Raw genomic sequence first — 17,029 nt, forward strand, 5'->3', positions numbered from 1 at the left:
CGAGGCGGCGCAGTTCCTCTCCACGGGCTGCGGAAGCGAAATGCTTGATGGGAAAACCACCAATGAGCTGAGCGCTCATTGGTGGTTTTTACCCCGTGCTGCTGATGAAACTCTCCAATTGGCTCTGCAAAAGTCTGTTGTTGTTTTGTGTCAGTTTTACCTCGCCACTTCCATTCCCATTTTTCATCATTGTTCCACAATGTTTATCATCATGAAATTAATATCTATATATTTTATACTATACTTTGCACTACTTACCGTTTTTATACTTTATATATCTTAGCATATTCATACACACTGTTCATACTGCTCACAGGCTGCTGTGTATATCTAGTGTATTCATACCCCTCACTGTTTATTCATCATTCAATTAATTCTATATTTTATTCTGTAAATTGTGTACATTACTTTTCACTTTACTGCTTTTTGCACTCCTGGTTAGAAGCTAAACTGCATTTCGTTGTCTCAGTACCTGTAATATGTGCAATAACAATAAAGTTTAATCTAATCTTGAGCAGGAACAAATGTATTTACTTAGTACATATCTGACATTAACGATTAAACACATTTGTGCATTCTTTATATGCAAACAGAGTCAAGCCGACTCCGGAGGTGGCGGTATGCACCTTAAAGTTGTTTGCAATCTGCCAAAAAAACCGAGAGAAGAAGAAGAAGAAGAAGAAGAAGAAGAAGAAGAAGAAGAAGAAGAAGAAGAAGAAGAAGAAGAAGAAGAAGAAGAAGAAGAAGAAGAAGCCGACTCCGAGCTGTCCGACTTCAGGCGAGCTTTTTGAGACCTCCCCCGGCTGCGATCGGCTATTCTCGTCTACTTTCGAGGCGAGCCGCAACTTGTCTCAAACAACTCAGGTGAGGTAAAGGACTCTCCGAGTGTTAACTTTAGATAGTTAACTTAGTCTAAGTTCTCTGTGGGTCTCAAACGGTTTGGTCACCAGTTATGTAAACACATATTTCCTTTTGAGGGGGGAGTGATTAGTAAAATGCGCATGAATAAAAAAAAAAAAAGTTAACTAGGTGAAAAAAGGTAAGATAAACTTAAAAAACTTGTTGAGAGCTAAAACTAGTCTTTGCTGCTGCCTCAAAGAGGAGCAGGAGGGAGACGGGTGAGGCTGGTTCAGGAGTCCAGACACACTCACAACTATAAATGAACCAAAAACAAATAAATAAACAAGTTTAAATGTTTTTTCATATTGGATGGTATGTTATTGGTTATGGCCATGTTCTTATGATTATTTAAATGTATACAGTTCTGTTTCATATGGGTGTAGTCTCTTTATGTCACCCTCAAAATGCACCAGATTGATGCATTTAAGTCCAACATTAAAAAAAAAAACCTTACCAGGGGAGCATGCCCCCGGACCCCCCTAGAGGATTTGATGTCCACTTCCACTTAAAATATGTTCACATGGATAGGTTCCTAAATATATTTGCACATTTTTTTTTAAATAGTAACCCATGTCCATATGTTGATTCTGGGGTAGTAGATTTAAAGTTTAGGGCTATCACTATGGGCAGCAACGCTGTAAATATTGACAAATAACTCCAGGAAAATTGCACAAAAGAAAACTGGTAGTGGCCTGGTTGGGTGTATAATTCCCGGCCTGACTTATTGTCCCAGTCCGGCCCTGTGCACAGTGCACACTCATTTGAAAAGGCATCCCCCGAACGTGAATATCACCGGTACCAAAAGAAAAAAGATTGAAGTGCAAACCCAACTCCCACTAGCATTTAAGCTTCCACCACTCGCAAAAAGTTTAGACCGAGCCAAAGCTATTACAAACGCCCAATATCCTTATGTTGCCATGTTAGCAAAGCGCTACCTGGCTGTATCTGCTACCTCTGTCCCTAGCGAGAGGGTGTTCTCCACAGCAGGAGACATTGTTAGTGCCAGCAGATCTGCCCTTTCGGCAAGCAATGTGGACAAGTTAATTTTTCTTTAAAAAAACATGAAAATACAATGACAAGCAAGTCCTAATGTCAAACTGGCTGCTTACAGTACAGTTCAAATACAGATTATTTCAGTTCATCGAAATGCTGCACCTTAATGTTTATTTTATTATATTTTGTATTTATTTGAGTGAATATTCACAGTTTAATTATAATTAAAAACCCCAAACTAATAGTTGATGTTTTGTGAGTAGGCCTACTAGTACAGTAACGTTCAAATACAGATTATTTCAGTTCATTGAAATGCTGCACCTTAATGTTTATTTTATTATATTTTTTATTTATTTGAGTGAATACATTATTCACAGTTTAATAATAATTAAAATAAATAAATAAATATGTTATGTTTTGTGATCATACAAGTTGTATTTAATATTTCCTCAGATATTTCATGATTATGGATATCGTTTGGTTTCTATTTTTCCCTTTTCATTATTTGACAAATAACACATTTTCAGCCATGAAAAACATATTAACTTCAAAGTTTGCTTCAATTTTTAAAGGGGTATGAGTAACCCCATCATATGATGCAATTTCCTTTGACATATTGGTGTTACAAACGGTGAACAGCAGAACAGCAGAGCGCTCTGACATCATTAAACAGTGATTCGATAAGAGGACCTCAATCATCATCGTCGTCGTCATCATCATCATCATCATCATCATCATCATCATCATCATCATCATCATCATCATCATCATCATCATCATCATCATCATCAACGACTATATCTCCTACAGAAGCTCTGAAGGAGATATAGTCTGTAATAATAACAGTAACTATAACAAAGAGGTGTGTGTGTATGTATATGTGTGTGCCAGATTATTCCAGTTGATGTTGGACCGTTGCTGTGCTATGTTACTGTTTGTGATTTTTGTGGGAGCCTTTGGAGCAGAGAAAACTGAATACTGTGAGATGCTGGGAGACCCAGTGTTTCCTCTGTTATCTATGGATGGAGATATTACAATTGGAGGAGCTTTCTCCATCCATAGCCAAATATCGAGGCCTTCTCTCTCCTTTACAGATGTTCCAGAAGCTCTCACATGCTCCAGGTACCGTTTTATGTCTTGTCTCTTTTCTTGTTTGTTGGTTTCACAACAGAATAAATAATCATGTAAGTAAGAAAGCTGTTAGTTAAAACAATTGTTTCTCTTTTCAGAATACACTTAAGAGAATTTCATTTTGCCCAAACAATGATGTTTGCCATCCAGGAGATCAACAATAGCAGCTCATTGCTGCCTAATATCTCGATTGGTTATAAGGTATTTGACAGCTGTGGTTCAACACTGACTTCAACGCAAGCAGTGATGGGTCTATTGAATGGACAAGAAAGGACTTCGGGTAAAACATGCTCAAGCCAGTCATCTGTTCATGCCATCATCGGAGCCTCTGATTCCTCCTCAACAATTGTGATGCTACAAAGTTCTGGGATTTTCCAAATACCAGTGGTAAATGTTTATAATATTTCATGTTTGGACTGATTTCACTCTGTTTATACAAAAGGCTTTCAATGTTGTATATCTAGCATATAACAACCATCAACAAAGACTTAATACTGGTATTATCGTGGTTTGTTTCAGGGCTATGCTTAGGTTAGGATTACATGGTTTGCACATATGCAGATTGAGGAAAAAGACAGACAATGGTCAACATTTATTTTGCTAAAATGTGTTACTTAATACTTATCTGAAATCTAAAGAAATGTGTTTTGTTTCCCTTCTTTTTTGTTAGATCAGCCACACTGCCACATGCGCTTGTTTGAGTAACAGAAAGGAGTACCCCTCTTTCTTCAGAACCATCCCTAGTGACTATTATCAGAGCAGAGCCGTGGCCAAATTGGTAAAGCATTTTGGCTGGAAGTGGGTTGGGGCAGTTAGAAGTGACAATGATTATGGTAACAATGGCATGGCAACATTTATCACAGCCGCACACCAGGAGGGGGTCTGCATTGAATACTCAGAAGCCATATCAAGCACAGGCACCAGTGGAAACGTTGCAAAGGTGGTCGGAGTGATAAAAAGTGGCACTGCAAGAGTTTTAGTTGCCTTCATAGCCCAGGGTGATATAGACATTCTGGTTGAGGAAGCCCTGAAGCAGAACCTCACTGGGCTGCAGTGGGTGGGCAGTGAGTCCTGGATTACGGCAGGTCGTCTGGCAACTAAGAGGCACTCGGGAATCCTGACAGGGACTCTGGGCTTTGCCATCAGAAAAACAAAGATCACCGGGCTCAGTGAGTTTCTTTTGCAAGTAAACCCAGGTCAAGACCCTCATAATAATCTGCTGAGAGAGTTCTGGGAAGCCACATTTGTTTGCAGTTTTCAGTCCGGTCTCCATGGTCAGACCCTGTGCTCAGGCTCTGAGATACTAGAGGACATCAACAATACTTTTACAGATGTGTCAGAGCTAAGGATATCCAGCAATGTGTATAAGGCTGTGTATGCAGTGGCTCATGCCATGCATAACATGTTAAAATGTGATGATGCCATGAATCCTCAGTGTATCTGGAAAGATGACTTTGAGCCAAAACAGGTAACAGGTTAATACATTCAGTAAATGATTTGAATAAAAAATAAATAATAATCTTACAATATTTCACCACTGTTGTCATTTGGTAGGTTGTGAAACACCTCCAAAGTGTGAATTTCACCCTTCAGTCAGGAGAAAGTGTGTATTTTGATAGAAATGGAGACCCTGCAGCGACCTATGAGCTGGTGAACTGGCAGAGAAATCCAGCAGGAGATACTGTGTTTGTGGCTGTAGGGAGCTACGATGCATCACTACCAATTGAAAAGCAGTTTATAATGAATGGAATAAACATAACATGGGCTGCTGGATCCCTAAAGGTAAAAATAGTTTAGTATAACTCATTGTGGAGGTAATTGTTCAAATACATAACTGTTCCCTGAGACATTTCCGTAATTAATGACCAAATTAAAAAGGTTGATTCTCCTGTCAACAAACACATATTTACCTATGTATACTCTATATATTACTGACTGGGATTGGCACTTTCAAGTTGTAGATATACGTGTAAGATTAATGAGAAAAATGAAATGTTTAGAGACACTAAGAAAGACCAATTCAAATATAAAAACATTCATAAATTAAGGGCCAACTAACTGTGAGTAACTGATGAGTTGAGTGGTGTTTTTACAGAGGCCTGTGTCCGTCTGCAGTGAGAGTTGTCCACCAGGTTTCCGGCAGGCTGTGATTAAAGGGAAACCCATCTGCTGTTTCTCCTGCATTGCTTGTGCTGCGGGAGAGATCACCAAATCCAACTGTGAGTAGAATCTTTCCATACTGTAACTAATTTTATATTAATATATGTAGAAAGTCTATGAATTCCAGTGTCAATCCAATAAGTCTCCAAACATTACAAGGCCATAATTTATTTCATACAGTATGAGCTTAAGTCTCACTTGCCGCTTACAGCACAAACACATTTCAGTGGTTCATGTTTTCTATTCAGATTCTGCCGAGTGTTCGCCATGCCCACTGGAGTACTGGTCAAATGAAGATCACAGCCAGTGTGTTCCAAAGGTGATCGAGTTCCTATCTTATGGCGAAACCATGGGCGCCCTGCTCACTGCTTTCTCGTTGTTTGGAACTATGTTAACACTGGTGGTGTTGTGTGTCTTCTTCCGGTTTCGTCACACACCTCTTGTCAAAGCCAGTAACTCTGAGCTGAGCTTCCTGCTGCTCTTCTCCTTGACTCTGTGTTTCCTGTGTTCCCTGACCTTCATAGGTCAGCCCACAGTGGTGTCCTGCATGCTGCGACACACAGCATTCAGCATCACCTTTGCCTTGTGCATGTCTTGTATATTGGCTAAAACCATAGCAGTAGTGATGGCTTTTAAGGCTACAAGGCCGACTAACACACTTCCTCAGTGTTCTGCTGTGCTTCAGAGAACAAATGTTCTCAGCTGTACTTTACTGCAGGTGTTGGTATGTGTGCTGTGGTTAACCCTTGCCCCACCATTCCCCTACACAAATTCAGCTCATACCACTGAAAGGATTATTCTAGAGTGTAATGTAGGTTCACCTATAGGGTTCTGGGCTGTGTTGGGGTATATAGGACTCCTGGCTGTGATGTGCTTCATCCTTGCTTTTCTGTCTCGAAAGCTGCCTGATAATTTTAATGAAGCTAAGTTCATCACCTTCAGTATGCTAATATTCTGTGCAGTATGGGTCACTTTTATTCCTGCGTATGTTAGCTCTCCTGGGAAGTTCACTGTGGCTGTGGAGATATTTGCCATTTTGGCCTCTAGCTTTGGGTTGCTCTTCTGTATATTTGCTCCAAAATGTTATATTTTGCTGTTAAGACCAGAGAGAAATACTAAAAAGGAAATGATGAGAAAAAACGAATCAAAATGACCTTAAATTAGTGTGCATGAAAGTGAAACCTAAACGTCTGAGATGCTATTTTTCTCCCCCCAATACTTTTTCCTCAAAAACAAGAACAAAAACAAGACGCATTAAAACAAACATGCTTATATTTGGATAAATGTCTTTTTTTGTATATCAATATTGAATTTAGACCCCATCTCTTCAAAGGACATCATGACATTTGAATCTGCCAAATAAAGGTCTTGGATCATTTGTAGTCCTTCAAGTGACTCAAATAATTTTAAAGTTGCATCTGTTCTTCCTGGCACAAAACAATGAATACCCCATACTGGACTGTATGGTTATAATGTATGTGGTTCTTTTAAATATTGGTTCACATCATACGAGATCTTTATCATGTGTTTTACAATTAGTGTTTTTGTTTGTTTGCGTACGTTTCTTACTGTTTCTGAATACATGTATAAGGGAAGAGGTAGTTTCAAACAATGATATTCCATTTCATTTGAAGAAAAATAAAACATGATAGTTCTCAGCTGCCCAGTAATACCACATTACATTTGGACACTGTAAACCCCCTTGATCATAGCGTAAATACTATAAAGACAAACCAAGGCCTGCCCTCCTCTTATTCTCTATGAATTTAACCATTTTCTTCTTAATTTTAAATGTTTTGAGAACAATTCTAATTAAGGGAGGCAGGGGAATATTTTGAACTAAATAAAGTCATTTTGGTATTATATTTATTTATAATTCTCCCAATTATAAATAATGGTAGTGAAATCCATCTATCAATTAACTCATTTATTTCCATCATTAAAGGTTCATAATTAGCCTCAACAACATTTTGTAAACTAGACATTATCTGTACTCCTAAATATTAATTAAATTGATTTACCTCATTACATTACATTGCATTTAGCTGACGCTTTTATCCAAAGCGACTTACAATAAGTACATTCGACCAGGAAGACACAACCTCATCAATTGGGATCCTTCTTTCATGCTTCTTTAATAATAAAATAGAGGATTTAGTAATGGTAACCGTGTAACCTGAAACATCACCAAACGTGGTTGTTTCCTTTAATTTGTAAATGAACACAATCATGTCATCAGCATACAGGGAAATCTGTGTTACATCTGGCCTACTGTTATTCCACTAAATTGATGAGATGCAATTTTACTCTTTTTTGTATTTAAAATCATTGCAGGCCGTTAACACAGCAGCACATTAAGCATCCATATGTGCAGTTTTTTAAAGGATGTTAACAATGTCAGTTCACGGCATCCCTGAAGCTGAATTCTAAATCTGATATTCTCAGCTGTGAGAGCCATCTGGGCAGGCGAGAATCTTGAAGTAAGTACATGGGTACTAATTAGTTGGTCTATCTATCTATATCTATTTTGAAAGTAACATTGTTTTATCATAAACCATCATTTTGATTACTGAGTAAACCTTATTAATCAGGAGATGAATGATTTCATGCTGTCACTTTGATGCAGGTTCCAAGGTCTGTTTGCAGTGAGAGCTGTTTGCTTGGGATGCGTCGGGCTTTTGTCAAAGGGAAAATGCCTATCTGCTGTTTTGATTGCGTCGCCTGTGCTGACGGGGAGTTCAGCAACAGTACAAGTGAGACAGCAGGATTCCTAGCCTTTACGCTAGCACTCACCGTGTTTCTATTGGGCAAAATCACTCCAAGCACTTTACTTATCTATCTAAAGATGTGTGTGCTGTACAGCCTGAACATGTTGTGACAAATGCCTTCCCGAGTACAAGTCCAATGAAGAGAGAAATAACTGTGATTTGAAAGCTATTGAATTCCTCACCTTCAGGGAATGAATGTGTATACTGTTCGTCTCCTTTTCTGTCTTTCTGTGCCTGCCTGGCGATGACTATAGCCCTGTTATTGTTCCACTACAGAAAAACTCCTATTGTAAGGTCTAACAACTCTGAGCTGAGCTTCCTGCTGCTCTTCTCCCTGACTCTGTGTTTCCTGTGTTCTCTGACCTTCATCGGCTACTATGCTGTATATTTGCACCCAAATGTTTTTTTATTGTACTCAAACCTGAACTGAACACAATAAAACTGAATACAATTAAATACAAATCAAATTAGTCTTTTCGTTTTTTGTATTTCATGGTTTGGCTTGAATTTTGCAGTGACACATTCATACTATTCATTACAAACATATTAGCTAAACCAAAACATTAAGATGATTCCATGTTGTTCTGTCTTTCCAATGACTGACATCCATCTCCTTTTGACTGCTATAGCCTTAGTGGCTTCTTGGGGCAGGCTAGTGTGTTCCCAGTTGAAACGTTCGTGAGGGATATCCATTCCGCCATTTTGTTTACGAGCCACATAAAGGGTGTTTCTCAATGCCGAGTACTTGCTTGGTAGCACATGTATGCCGAGTACGCTTGCTTGGTAGCACATGTCTTCCGAGTCACTTGCTTCAGAAGCGAGGCAAGAATACTTCCTGGCATTCGGAAAACAAAGAGTGGAACAGGCTAGGGCTGCTCAATTAATCGTAGTTTAATCACGATTATGATTATGGCTTGCAACGATTACGAAAACAACGTAATCGAAATAAAACCTTTTTTTAAAAAGTATTATTATTACTTTTTTTTTGGTTTGGTTTTTCAGTTGAATTAAAGTTCAGGGTAATCAACTGTTAAAAACATACTGTTCACATTTTTTTTCTCCAATAAATGGATGTTTTCAAAGTCAATGAATAATCACATTTAATAATCGCAAATGGGGCGAAGCCTGCGAGCTAGTTCAGGCAGTCAACTCGAGCACCAATGATACATTAAAACGTGACGCACCTCGTCCCTCTTACGGAGCCTACACACGGCGGCGTGCGTTGCCGCTTGGCGGTGGGCGTGTCTTGAGCTTGGGGAATCAACGCGAGCAACGCGACCAACAACCAATGTGCCGCCCCGGACATACAAAGCAAAGCATTCATGCTACATCCATGCTGGCTAAATATACTGTCTATGCTTGCTAGCTGTCCATTCAAACGAAGTACACTGGATATAAACTCCCCAAACAGGCGAAAACCTACCAGTTTCACCCACTGTCTCTGCCACCTCCCCCCATGCCTGGCTCCTCCGGTTTGTATCCCTGTATGTAAAGAGGGACTGGTCATATAGTACCGGGTGATTCCCTACCGCCACGATAATTTTCTCCTACATTTTTTGACATATGGGAAATAACTGCAGTCTGGCTCTCCCAACATACATGCGGTTTGATTGGCTAGCGCTTGTACTGTCAGATTTGCATATGCGGGATTTTGATTGGCTGATGCCTCCGTCGAGGCGGCAAAAGTAGAACATTGCTCTACTTTTGCAGCGAGGACCGCGAGAGAAGCTACGCTTTGCTCCCACAATGCAGTTTGGCGAATCGTGACGTCACCCCATTCAAAGTGAATGGGCAGAAGCGTTGAAGCGGCAACGCACACGCCGCCGTGTGTAGGGGCTGTTACAACCAACCAAACACATTCTCCTAAACATGCCGCTCTATTTAAGCTGCCAGGTCTTCCTGCCTCTGCCTCGCTATGCTGCTGCTGTGTTCACTTGCTATTGCTGCGTTCATGTTCATGTTGCTGCTGCTTGCCTGCTTATTCACATCGCTGCTGCTCTTTGGTAACACGGAGTGTTTTGGTAACACTTTAAAGACTTTGTTATGGAAGCAAAGCAGGGGAGGGGGTATGTACAGCCTCCTGAGGGTCCGATTGTGGATGTCATGCGAGCAAAATATGGTGAAGAAAGTCTGTCTAAATTAAATCATATTTTAGACTGCACTGTAACTTTTATCCATGTATTTTTCCTTAATGTTTATTTTATTAGCACTGTAACTTTTATCCATGTACTTTTTCTTGTAATGTTTAATTGAACTATTCATATTTTAGACTGCACTGTAACTTTTATCCATGTATTTTTCCTTAATGTTTATTTTATTAGCTTTTCTTTTTTAATGCTTAATGTCTTTCATTTCTTTTTTGTAAAGCACTTTGAATTACCCTGCGTCGAAAAGTGCTATATAAATAAACTTGCCTTGCCTTGCCTTGCCTTGCCTTGCCTTGCCTTGCCTTGCCTTGCCTTACAAAGTCCTACATGATATTTTCAAGTTACCTGCTGGTGCTGTCCTTCGCACATGTGTCTCGCTATCTCCGACTCTGGAAGCGAATCATCATCCACGGGGGAAGAAGCCTGCCTCATATCCGAAACATAGGCGAGCTCAGAGCATGGCTCAGACGCCGCTGGAACGAGCCGCAGCTCCCGGAACGACTGGCCGGGTGTCCCGTCCGTCCTCAACCACGAGGAGCCTTTTTCCTTCCGGCCAAGAGAAAGGCCCGAGTTGTACGCCACCACCGGTAACAAACCCTCTCATCACAGAGCGTCAATTAACAGGCTCAATGTCTCGCGGCCAATTGAACACCAAAAAAGGCAGGAGCAAGCTGACTCCGGCATTCCTAAACTACCTGACATCCTGTCTTCCCTTTTCGAAGTTAAATCAATAAATTAAAATTAATTTGCGTACACGTAACAGCACCGCACGTTCATGACAGCATGGTAATGGATTGTTATTATGATGGATTTGATATTAACGAGGCGGCAGTTAGCAGCTAGCGGCTAGCTAGTAATTATGCTAATGTAACATCAATCGTTATGTACTTATATTACGCTGTAACAGGATCTGGTGATATCCAAGCAACAGAGCTTCATTTAGCATGAAAGAATGATTGCACTGTGTATATATATATACTTATAATAATAAGTAATATTAACTTTATTTAATACAACATTTACGGTACAAGATTTAATCATACAGCCCATGTAGTATGATAATGAATTACAGCAAACATGTGCAATATCCATTATTACAGCTCCGTGGGCTGGCAGTAAGACGATATGGGTCCTTTCTTATTGTGCATCCATGGGTAAAGATAAACGCAACTCACATTGGTTTCTCAAACAGCATCTCTGTAAACTACATGTATTCACTGAATTTCACTCTCTGCCTTTAACGGCTCGTTGTAGCTCCAATAGCTCCAGCCCCCACCCTCCTTGTGAGCACAGTGTGCTCTGATTGGTCGAGACACGTAACATGAACGTGCCGGGCGGCGCGGTCCCGTGGGTTAGATGCGCGTTCATAATGCAGAGGGAAATAACTCTCAGAATAACGTTATTAGCACATTATTACAACTTGAGGAACGAATGTTTTTAATAAGGGCTATATAAGTGTTCATACTGGGTAGTTTATTTAGTTTAAAAAAAAGTATCCAACGATTTACAGACCACTCTTTCCCCATGTAAGTCAATGGGAAAAAGTGTTGCCTGGCAACCAAACGGAAGTGTAGTACCGCCGTTTGGCCAGCACAAATATTTTCATCTGAGTCCGGCGCACTTCCTGGGGGCTTGGTCACTCCTCCTTAACCCATGCTTCTACTTCCCTGTTTACCCTCCGCTTACCGCTGACGTCACACCCCCGAGGACTCTGGGAAATGTAGTCCCAACTCCAACCACTGGCTCTAGCTTCCTGAACCCTGAAGCAGCAATTCCTGACTTAGGAATCACATATTAGCAGGTATATCATACATTTCTGCATGAGGCAATGTTTTATTATGGAAATCTTTCGTCTGCAGTAATTCATATTGTGAGGCAATTATACAGAAGTAGTTATACTACTATGAATTAAATAATAATAAATACAAAATAATTAATATATCTGTTATGTGGTTCTGAATAATGAAGAATAGCTCGATACTATTTGTCCATCATCTTAGACTTCGCTCATTACAGTGGCTCTCTCTTCTATGAATACCATGCATTCTTCTCTGCCAAAGCGGCCATGTACATTCAATCACCTACCAAGGAGAGAGTTTTCTCCAGAGCATTCAAGCCTTCTATATATGCTATAATTCTGGATGTGTGTACCTATCTTAATTGTAATTTACACACGTGTGTAGTTTGTACAGAGATGGCCACCCATGCTGGTGTGCCTCGGGAGGCTTCACGCTGCAAAATCGACTCCAGTGATGTGCCAGCTCTCCAAAGCTTTATCACCCTAACAGATGTTTGTCAATTACCTTATCACCAGGCTAAATTATTAGATGTGCCGCTATTTATCAGGTTCTGGTCAACAAGTCCTCCAACTCATACGACCAAATGGGTCGATTGTTTAAGCCCTTACGACCTATAATTACGTTTTAAAATTGTCGGCCTCTAGTGCTCCCGTTCAATGCAAACGTTACAGAGGGTTGTTTATTCACAAATAACCCTCTCTGTAAAATCCTAAATTGTAGGATAGTTTGGCCATTAAAACGCTTTATGATTAGATTTCTAGCGAGAAGTATATATTGTACTTTTAGAATCCACGTCTAGTCGATATGTAGGATCTATAGTTTGATAGATATTATGAAGATGATTTGAGGTTTCGTCAGGAGAACGTGTATATGCGGCAAGCTTCCATGTAAAGTTACGGGTTGAAAACAGTATTTCCGGTCTCGCCGTTTTCATAATAAAACCAATGATCAAATGATTTAACAGTGATATCTGCACTACTCATCCACTAAAAAACATCAGTTTATCCTAGTTAATTATACGACATTAATTGGTTTAAATTGTGTACAATGCTTTTGTGTTTTTCCCATAGGTTTTTCTCTTTCGATTCTGAGAGACACATTTCTGTTTTCAGAGGTTTTGATCACGCCGCAATGCACGTCGGGATATGGTGTTTATTTGATATGAAATCGGAAAACATTAACAAAATAATAATAATACTTTATTCCGAGTGTTCTTGCTTTTCTCTTTGAAAGTCATCACATAACGGCATTGCAATACACGGTTCGGCTGCATTAAATATTACATATCTGCCCTAGATATGTATTTATAGAGCCCTGATCAGAAGACCTTTTGACAAACTGGAAGAGATTCCGCCAAAACTGAATACGTGACGTGGACCATAAATATATCAACAATTAAACAACATCTTCCATTTCTTTTCACACAATACGTCTCCTTGCAGTATCAACACTAATTCGGCTGACTTTTATATTTGATCCAATTAGTAGATAGTCTGTATTTACACCATAACGGTGCACAGCTGATAGAAAGGGACTTTTTTGTAGTTTTTAAAGATGTTACTGATTTTCTGAACTACCTTTCCAACTCCTCATGCAGTTGACTGTTACAGGTCTATACAAGTGCATGGTACAATGCATAAGCTTCACATCGAGAGACTGAAACTGTATTTTCCTTTAACGTTCTGTTTTAATTTCACAATAAAGTTTATAGTCATATTATGTACGATATTATTATGTTTTATTAACTAGACCACTGGTCTAAACCGCACCTCCTAGTGGTTAAAGCACGTTATTGAATTTAGTTGTTGAATAAGTTATATTTGATGAAAACATTTAAATATTAAGAGTAGTCTACATACAAAATAGGGGTCAATGATAGAAATATAGAATGGAAAATATCAAGAAGATACTGTAGTGATCTCTACAATAAAACAGTTTAGTGCAGGACGTCCAAAGATATTAACAGGAGGATGTGCAAAACAGACAAACTGATAAGGCTGAATTTTACTCAGGTGTAACTAAAGTCTGATTTAAGGGTTGTTTATATTTCACATCATTAATCAGAATCTGCAAAGTAACACAAATAAATGTAGTAGCGTAAAAATACCAGGTTAACCTCTGAATTGTAGTGGAGTAGAACAAAGTAGTACATGCTGCTGTAACAAAAACATTTCCCAACTTGGGATCAATAAGTATCTTAACTTAAGATGATCGATGGCTACTGCCATATTTGCTAAATGTGCATCTGAACCTTGACAAGTGCATGTTTCAGGCTTATCAATTAACAACAGGAGGGGTCACAAACATAAGACCAGCTGTTAAATAAAGCTCTTCTGACCTTAGCTGTCATGTGGGTATATTAATGCTGCCCATTATGGACACAAGCAATTTTCACCCATGTATTAATTATATGTTTTAAATTTGATAACACCAATGTGTTTCGTATCCCCTAAACCTCCAGGGATGTATACAGTTTAATACTGGCAACTTCTAATTGTGGGAAATACGAAAACGTCTTTTAAAACTACATTTCCCAGTAGAGACGTGCTATAGAACATGTTGCGAAACACACAATTCTGATTCTTAAAGGGACCACGACTAGGCATAATAGGCACACAAAGAATAGCCCAGAAAATGCAAACAAGAGTACATTTAGCTGTAACAGAACAGTATGTAATCTCCATGCCGTATTGGGGGAGAGTTATCTAATCTCCACGAGTGTTGGGGGATAGTTATCTAATCATCACTCAATGTTCTTTGTAAATCTGTGGAGTGATGAGGCCCGGGCCTAGACGCCAAACTCAAACTGTATTCTGCTACAATAAACATATTTTCTTTAAAAGGGTAACTGTCAATCATCTGTCAATCAGCAAGACTAGTTTCTGAAGTGCAGTGAAAAACAAAAATAATCTTTTGAGACTGTGCTCGCATTGGCTGCTGATGTTTCTCATGTGGTAAAGAAAAACTATAAAGGTCAGCTTCCAGTTCAGAAGTGCTTTAGTGAAGGGGAGGGTGGTTCATGATGGGTTGGATCACTATCATCTTATTCACTCTGCTTGCAAGGACAATGTCGGAAAACCAAACATGAAATTTCATTGGGCAGAAAGGGTTTATGGAGTTTTCAAAAGAAGGTGATCTTATTATAGGAGGAGTATTTTCTATAACCAGTACTCGTAAACTGAATGATAATGGCTACCAGGCTTTGCCAAATGAATACTGCACAGGGTAAGTGCTTCAAATATAATCTATAAAAATGGAATGCAATTTAGGAAAATCGTAAGTTTAACAGTATGTGTGTGTCTGGTGTGTTTCAGCTTTAATAACTTCTTTATTAGTAAAGTTCCAATACTTAACATTATGTTTTCAGGTGGAATACCAGGGAATTGAAATTTGCCAGAACAGTAATCTTCACTGTGGAAGAGATAAATAGAGATACTAAGCTTCTTCCTGGAGTTAGTCTGGGTTATAGGCTGTTCAATGGCTGTGGGAGTGAAAACCTGGTACACGTAGCTGCAGAAGCTGTAAATGGAGACGACTCAAAAGGCTGCAGAAGTCATATCCAGGCTCTCTTAGGCCATTCATCTTCTGGGGGGTATACTACGAAGCAGGATCTTCTCTTAGCCGGCTAACTTCAGGGAAAACTCTGGCTTTCCGGTCCTACGATGCTGGTTCTCTTTTTAGCGGGCTGCCCCGGAGCAGGTTAGGTTGCAGGCTAAGAGCTCAACTCAGTGAAAGCACTGCCTGCTGACCAATCAGAGCTCAGTGTGCGGAGTTTAAAGCGATCAAGTCATATTACAGGAGAAAGGAAATACAGAAAAAATGCCGTCGCAGGAAAGACGGCCGGCAAAAATCACCGACTGTGTGAACGTGAACATTAATAGAATATCACCTCCCATCTTCAGAGCAATCTGACTATTATAACATTAGTGTGAAGAAAGCTTACTTAAATATCTGCCACAACATAAGTAACCGGATCAGAGTAACATTAAGTACAGTCCGCGGCATATCACATCATAATGTATCATATATTTCCTTATCTGAGTCAGCTGAGCCGTATCTGGCCGTGCAACACTCACAGTGTCACAAACTGTATGCAGAAGTATTATTTTAAGCAACACATTAAGTTGACGAAACACTCGAGACAAATGTAATTAAAGTCAGATCGTGTCTTAGACGGGCAGTGATATCATAAACCTGTTAATGTACGCATTCAAACACTTGTTCTGTTACCAGCTGTATTCACCTTGCAGGTGCAGCTATAATAATAATAATAGCTTTGATTTATATAGCACCTTTCAAGGGACCCAAGGTCGCTTTACAAGTAATAGGGCAAAAACAAACATAACAAAACAAAAGTCAGACAGACAAAACAACAGATCGATTTAGGGGCCGAAAGCCTTGGCAAACAGATGGGACTTGAGGGCCCTTTTGAAGGCGTCAAGTGTGGGGATGTTGCGAATCTCCGCAGGGAGAGCGTTCCAGAGGGTGGGGGCTGCCACACTGAAGGCTCTGTCCCCGAAAGTTTGCAGTTTGGTGCGGGGGGTGGTAAGCAGGCCAGAGTCTGAGGACCGAAGGTTCCGGGGTGGGGCATGTGGGTGAAGGATGTCCGATATGTACTGGGGGGCAAGGGCATGGAGCGACTTGTAGGTAAGGAGGAGGACTTTGTAAGATATGCGGGACTTGACCGGCAACCAGTGTAGGTGGATGAGGGTGGGAGTGATGTGCTGCCACGGCTTTGTGTGCGTGAGTACCCTAGCAGCACAGTTTTGGACATACTGGAGCCTGTCCGGGGTTTTGTTGGGAAACCCGAACAGGACACCATTGCAATAGTCCAAGCGGGTGGTGACAAACGCATGCACTAGAGTTTCGGCAACCGACTCCGAGAGTGACGGTCGGAGTCTGGCAATGTTCCTCAGGTGGTAAAAGGCCGATTTGGTCACAGATTTTACGTGGGAATGGAAGGAAAGGGTGGAGTCGAGGATGACACCCAGGTTGCGGGCTTCAGGAGATGGGGAGATGGAGCAGCCGTCGACCTCAAGGACGAAGTCACCAACCTTCTGGAGCAGGGCCTTGGGTGCCACAACCATGAGCTCTGTTTTATTGCTGTTCAGTTTAAGATAGTTGGAAGACA

The 17,029-nt window shown here is 40.2% G+C and overlaps 1 protein-coding gene across 1 annotated transcript; it reads left to right on the forward strand.

Annotated features, from left to right (window-relative positions):
• The first annotated feature begins 2,818 nt into the window (after positions 1-2,818).
• LOC117457468 (extracellular calcium-sensing receptor-like) lies at positions 2,819-6,337 on the forward strand. Its single transcript, XM_034097586.1, has 6 exons — positions 2,819-3,015; positions 3,123-3,411; positions 3,695-4,492; positions 4,579-4,806; positions 5,120-5,243; positions 5,433-6,337. Exons 1-6 carry the CDS (start codon positions 2,819-2,821, stop codon positions 6,335-6,337), a joined length of 2,541 nt encoding a protein of 846 aa, XP_033953477.1.
• Positions 6,338-17,029: the final 10,692 nt, after the last annotated feature.

Source organism: Pseudochaenichthys georgianus, chromosome 13, assembly GCF_902827115.2.
Source record: "Pseudochaenichthys georgianus chromosome 13, fPseGeo1.2, whole genome shotgun sequence".
Classification (NCBI taxonomy): domain Eukaryota; kingdom Metazoa; phylum Chordata; class Actinopteri; order Perciformes; family Channichthyidae; genus Pseudochaenichthys; species Pseudochaenichthys georgianus.

Coding starts and splice junctions, on each gene's coding strand:
- LOC117457468 (XM_034097586.1), top strand. CDS start 2,819: ATGTTACTGTTTGTGATTTTTGTGGGAGCCTTTGGAGCAGAGAAAACT. Junction 3,412..3,694: donor GGATTTTCCAAATACCAGTG/GTAAATGTTTAT, acceptor CTTTTTTGTTAG/ATCAGCCACACTGCCACATG. Junction 5,244..5,432: donor AGAGATCACCAAATCCAACT/GTGAGTAGAATC, acceptor TTTTCTATTCAG/ATTCTGCCGAGTGTTCGCCA.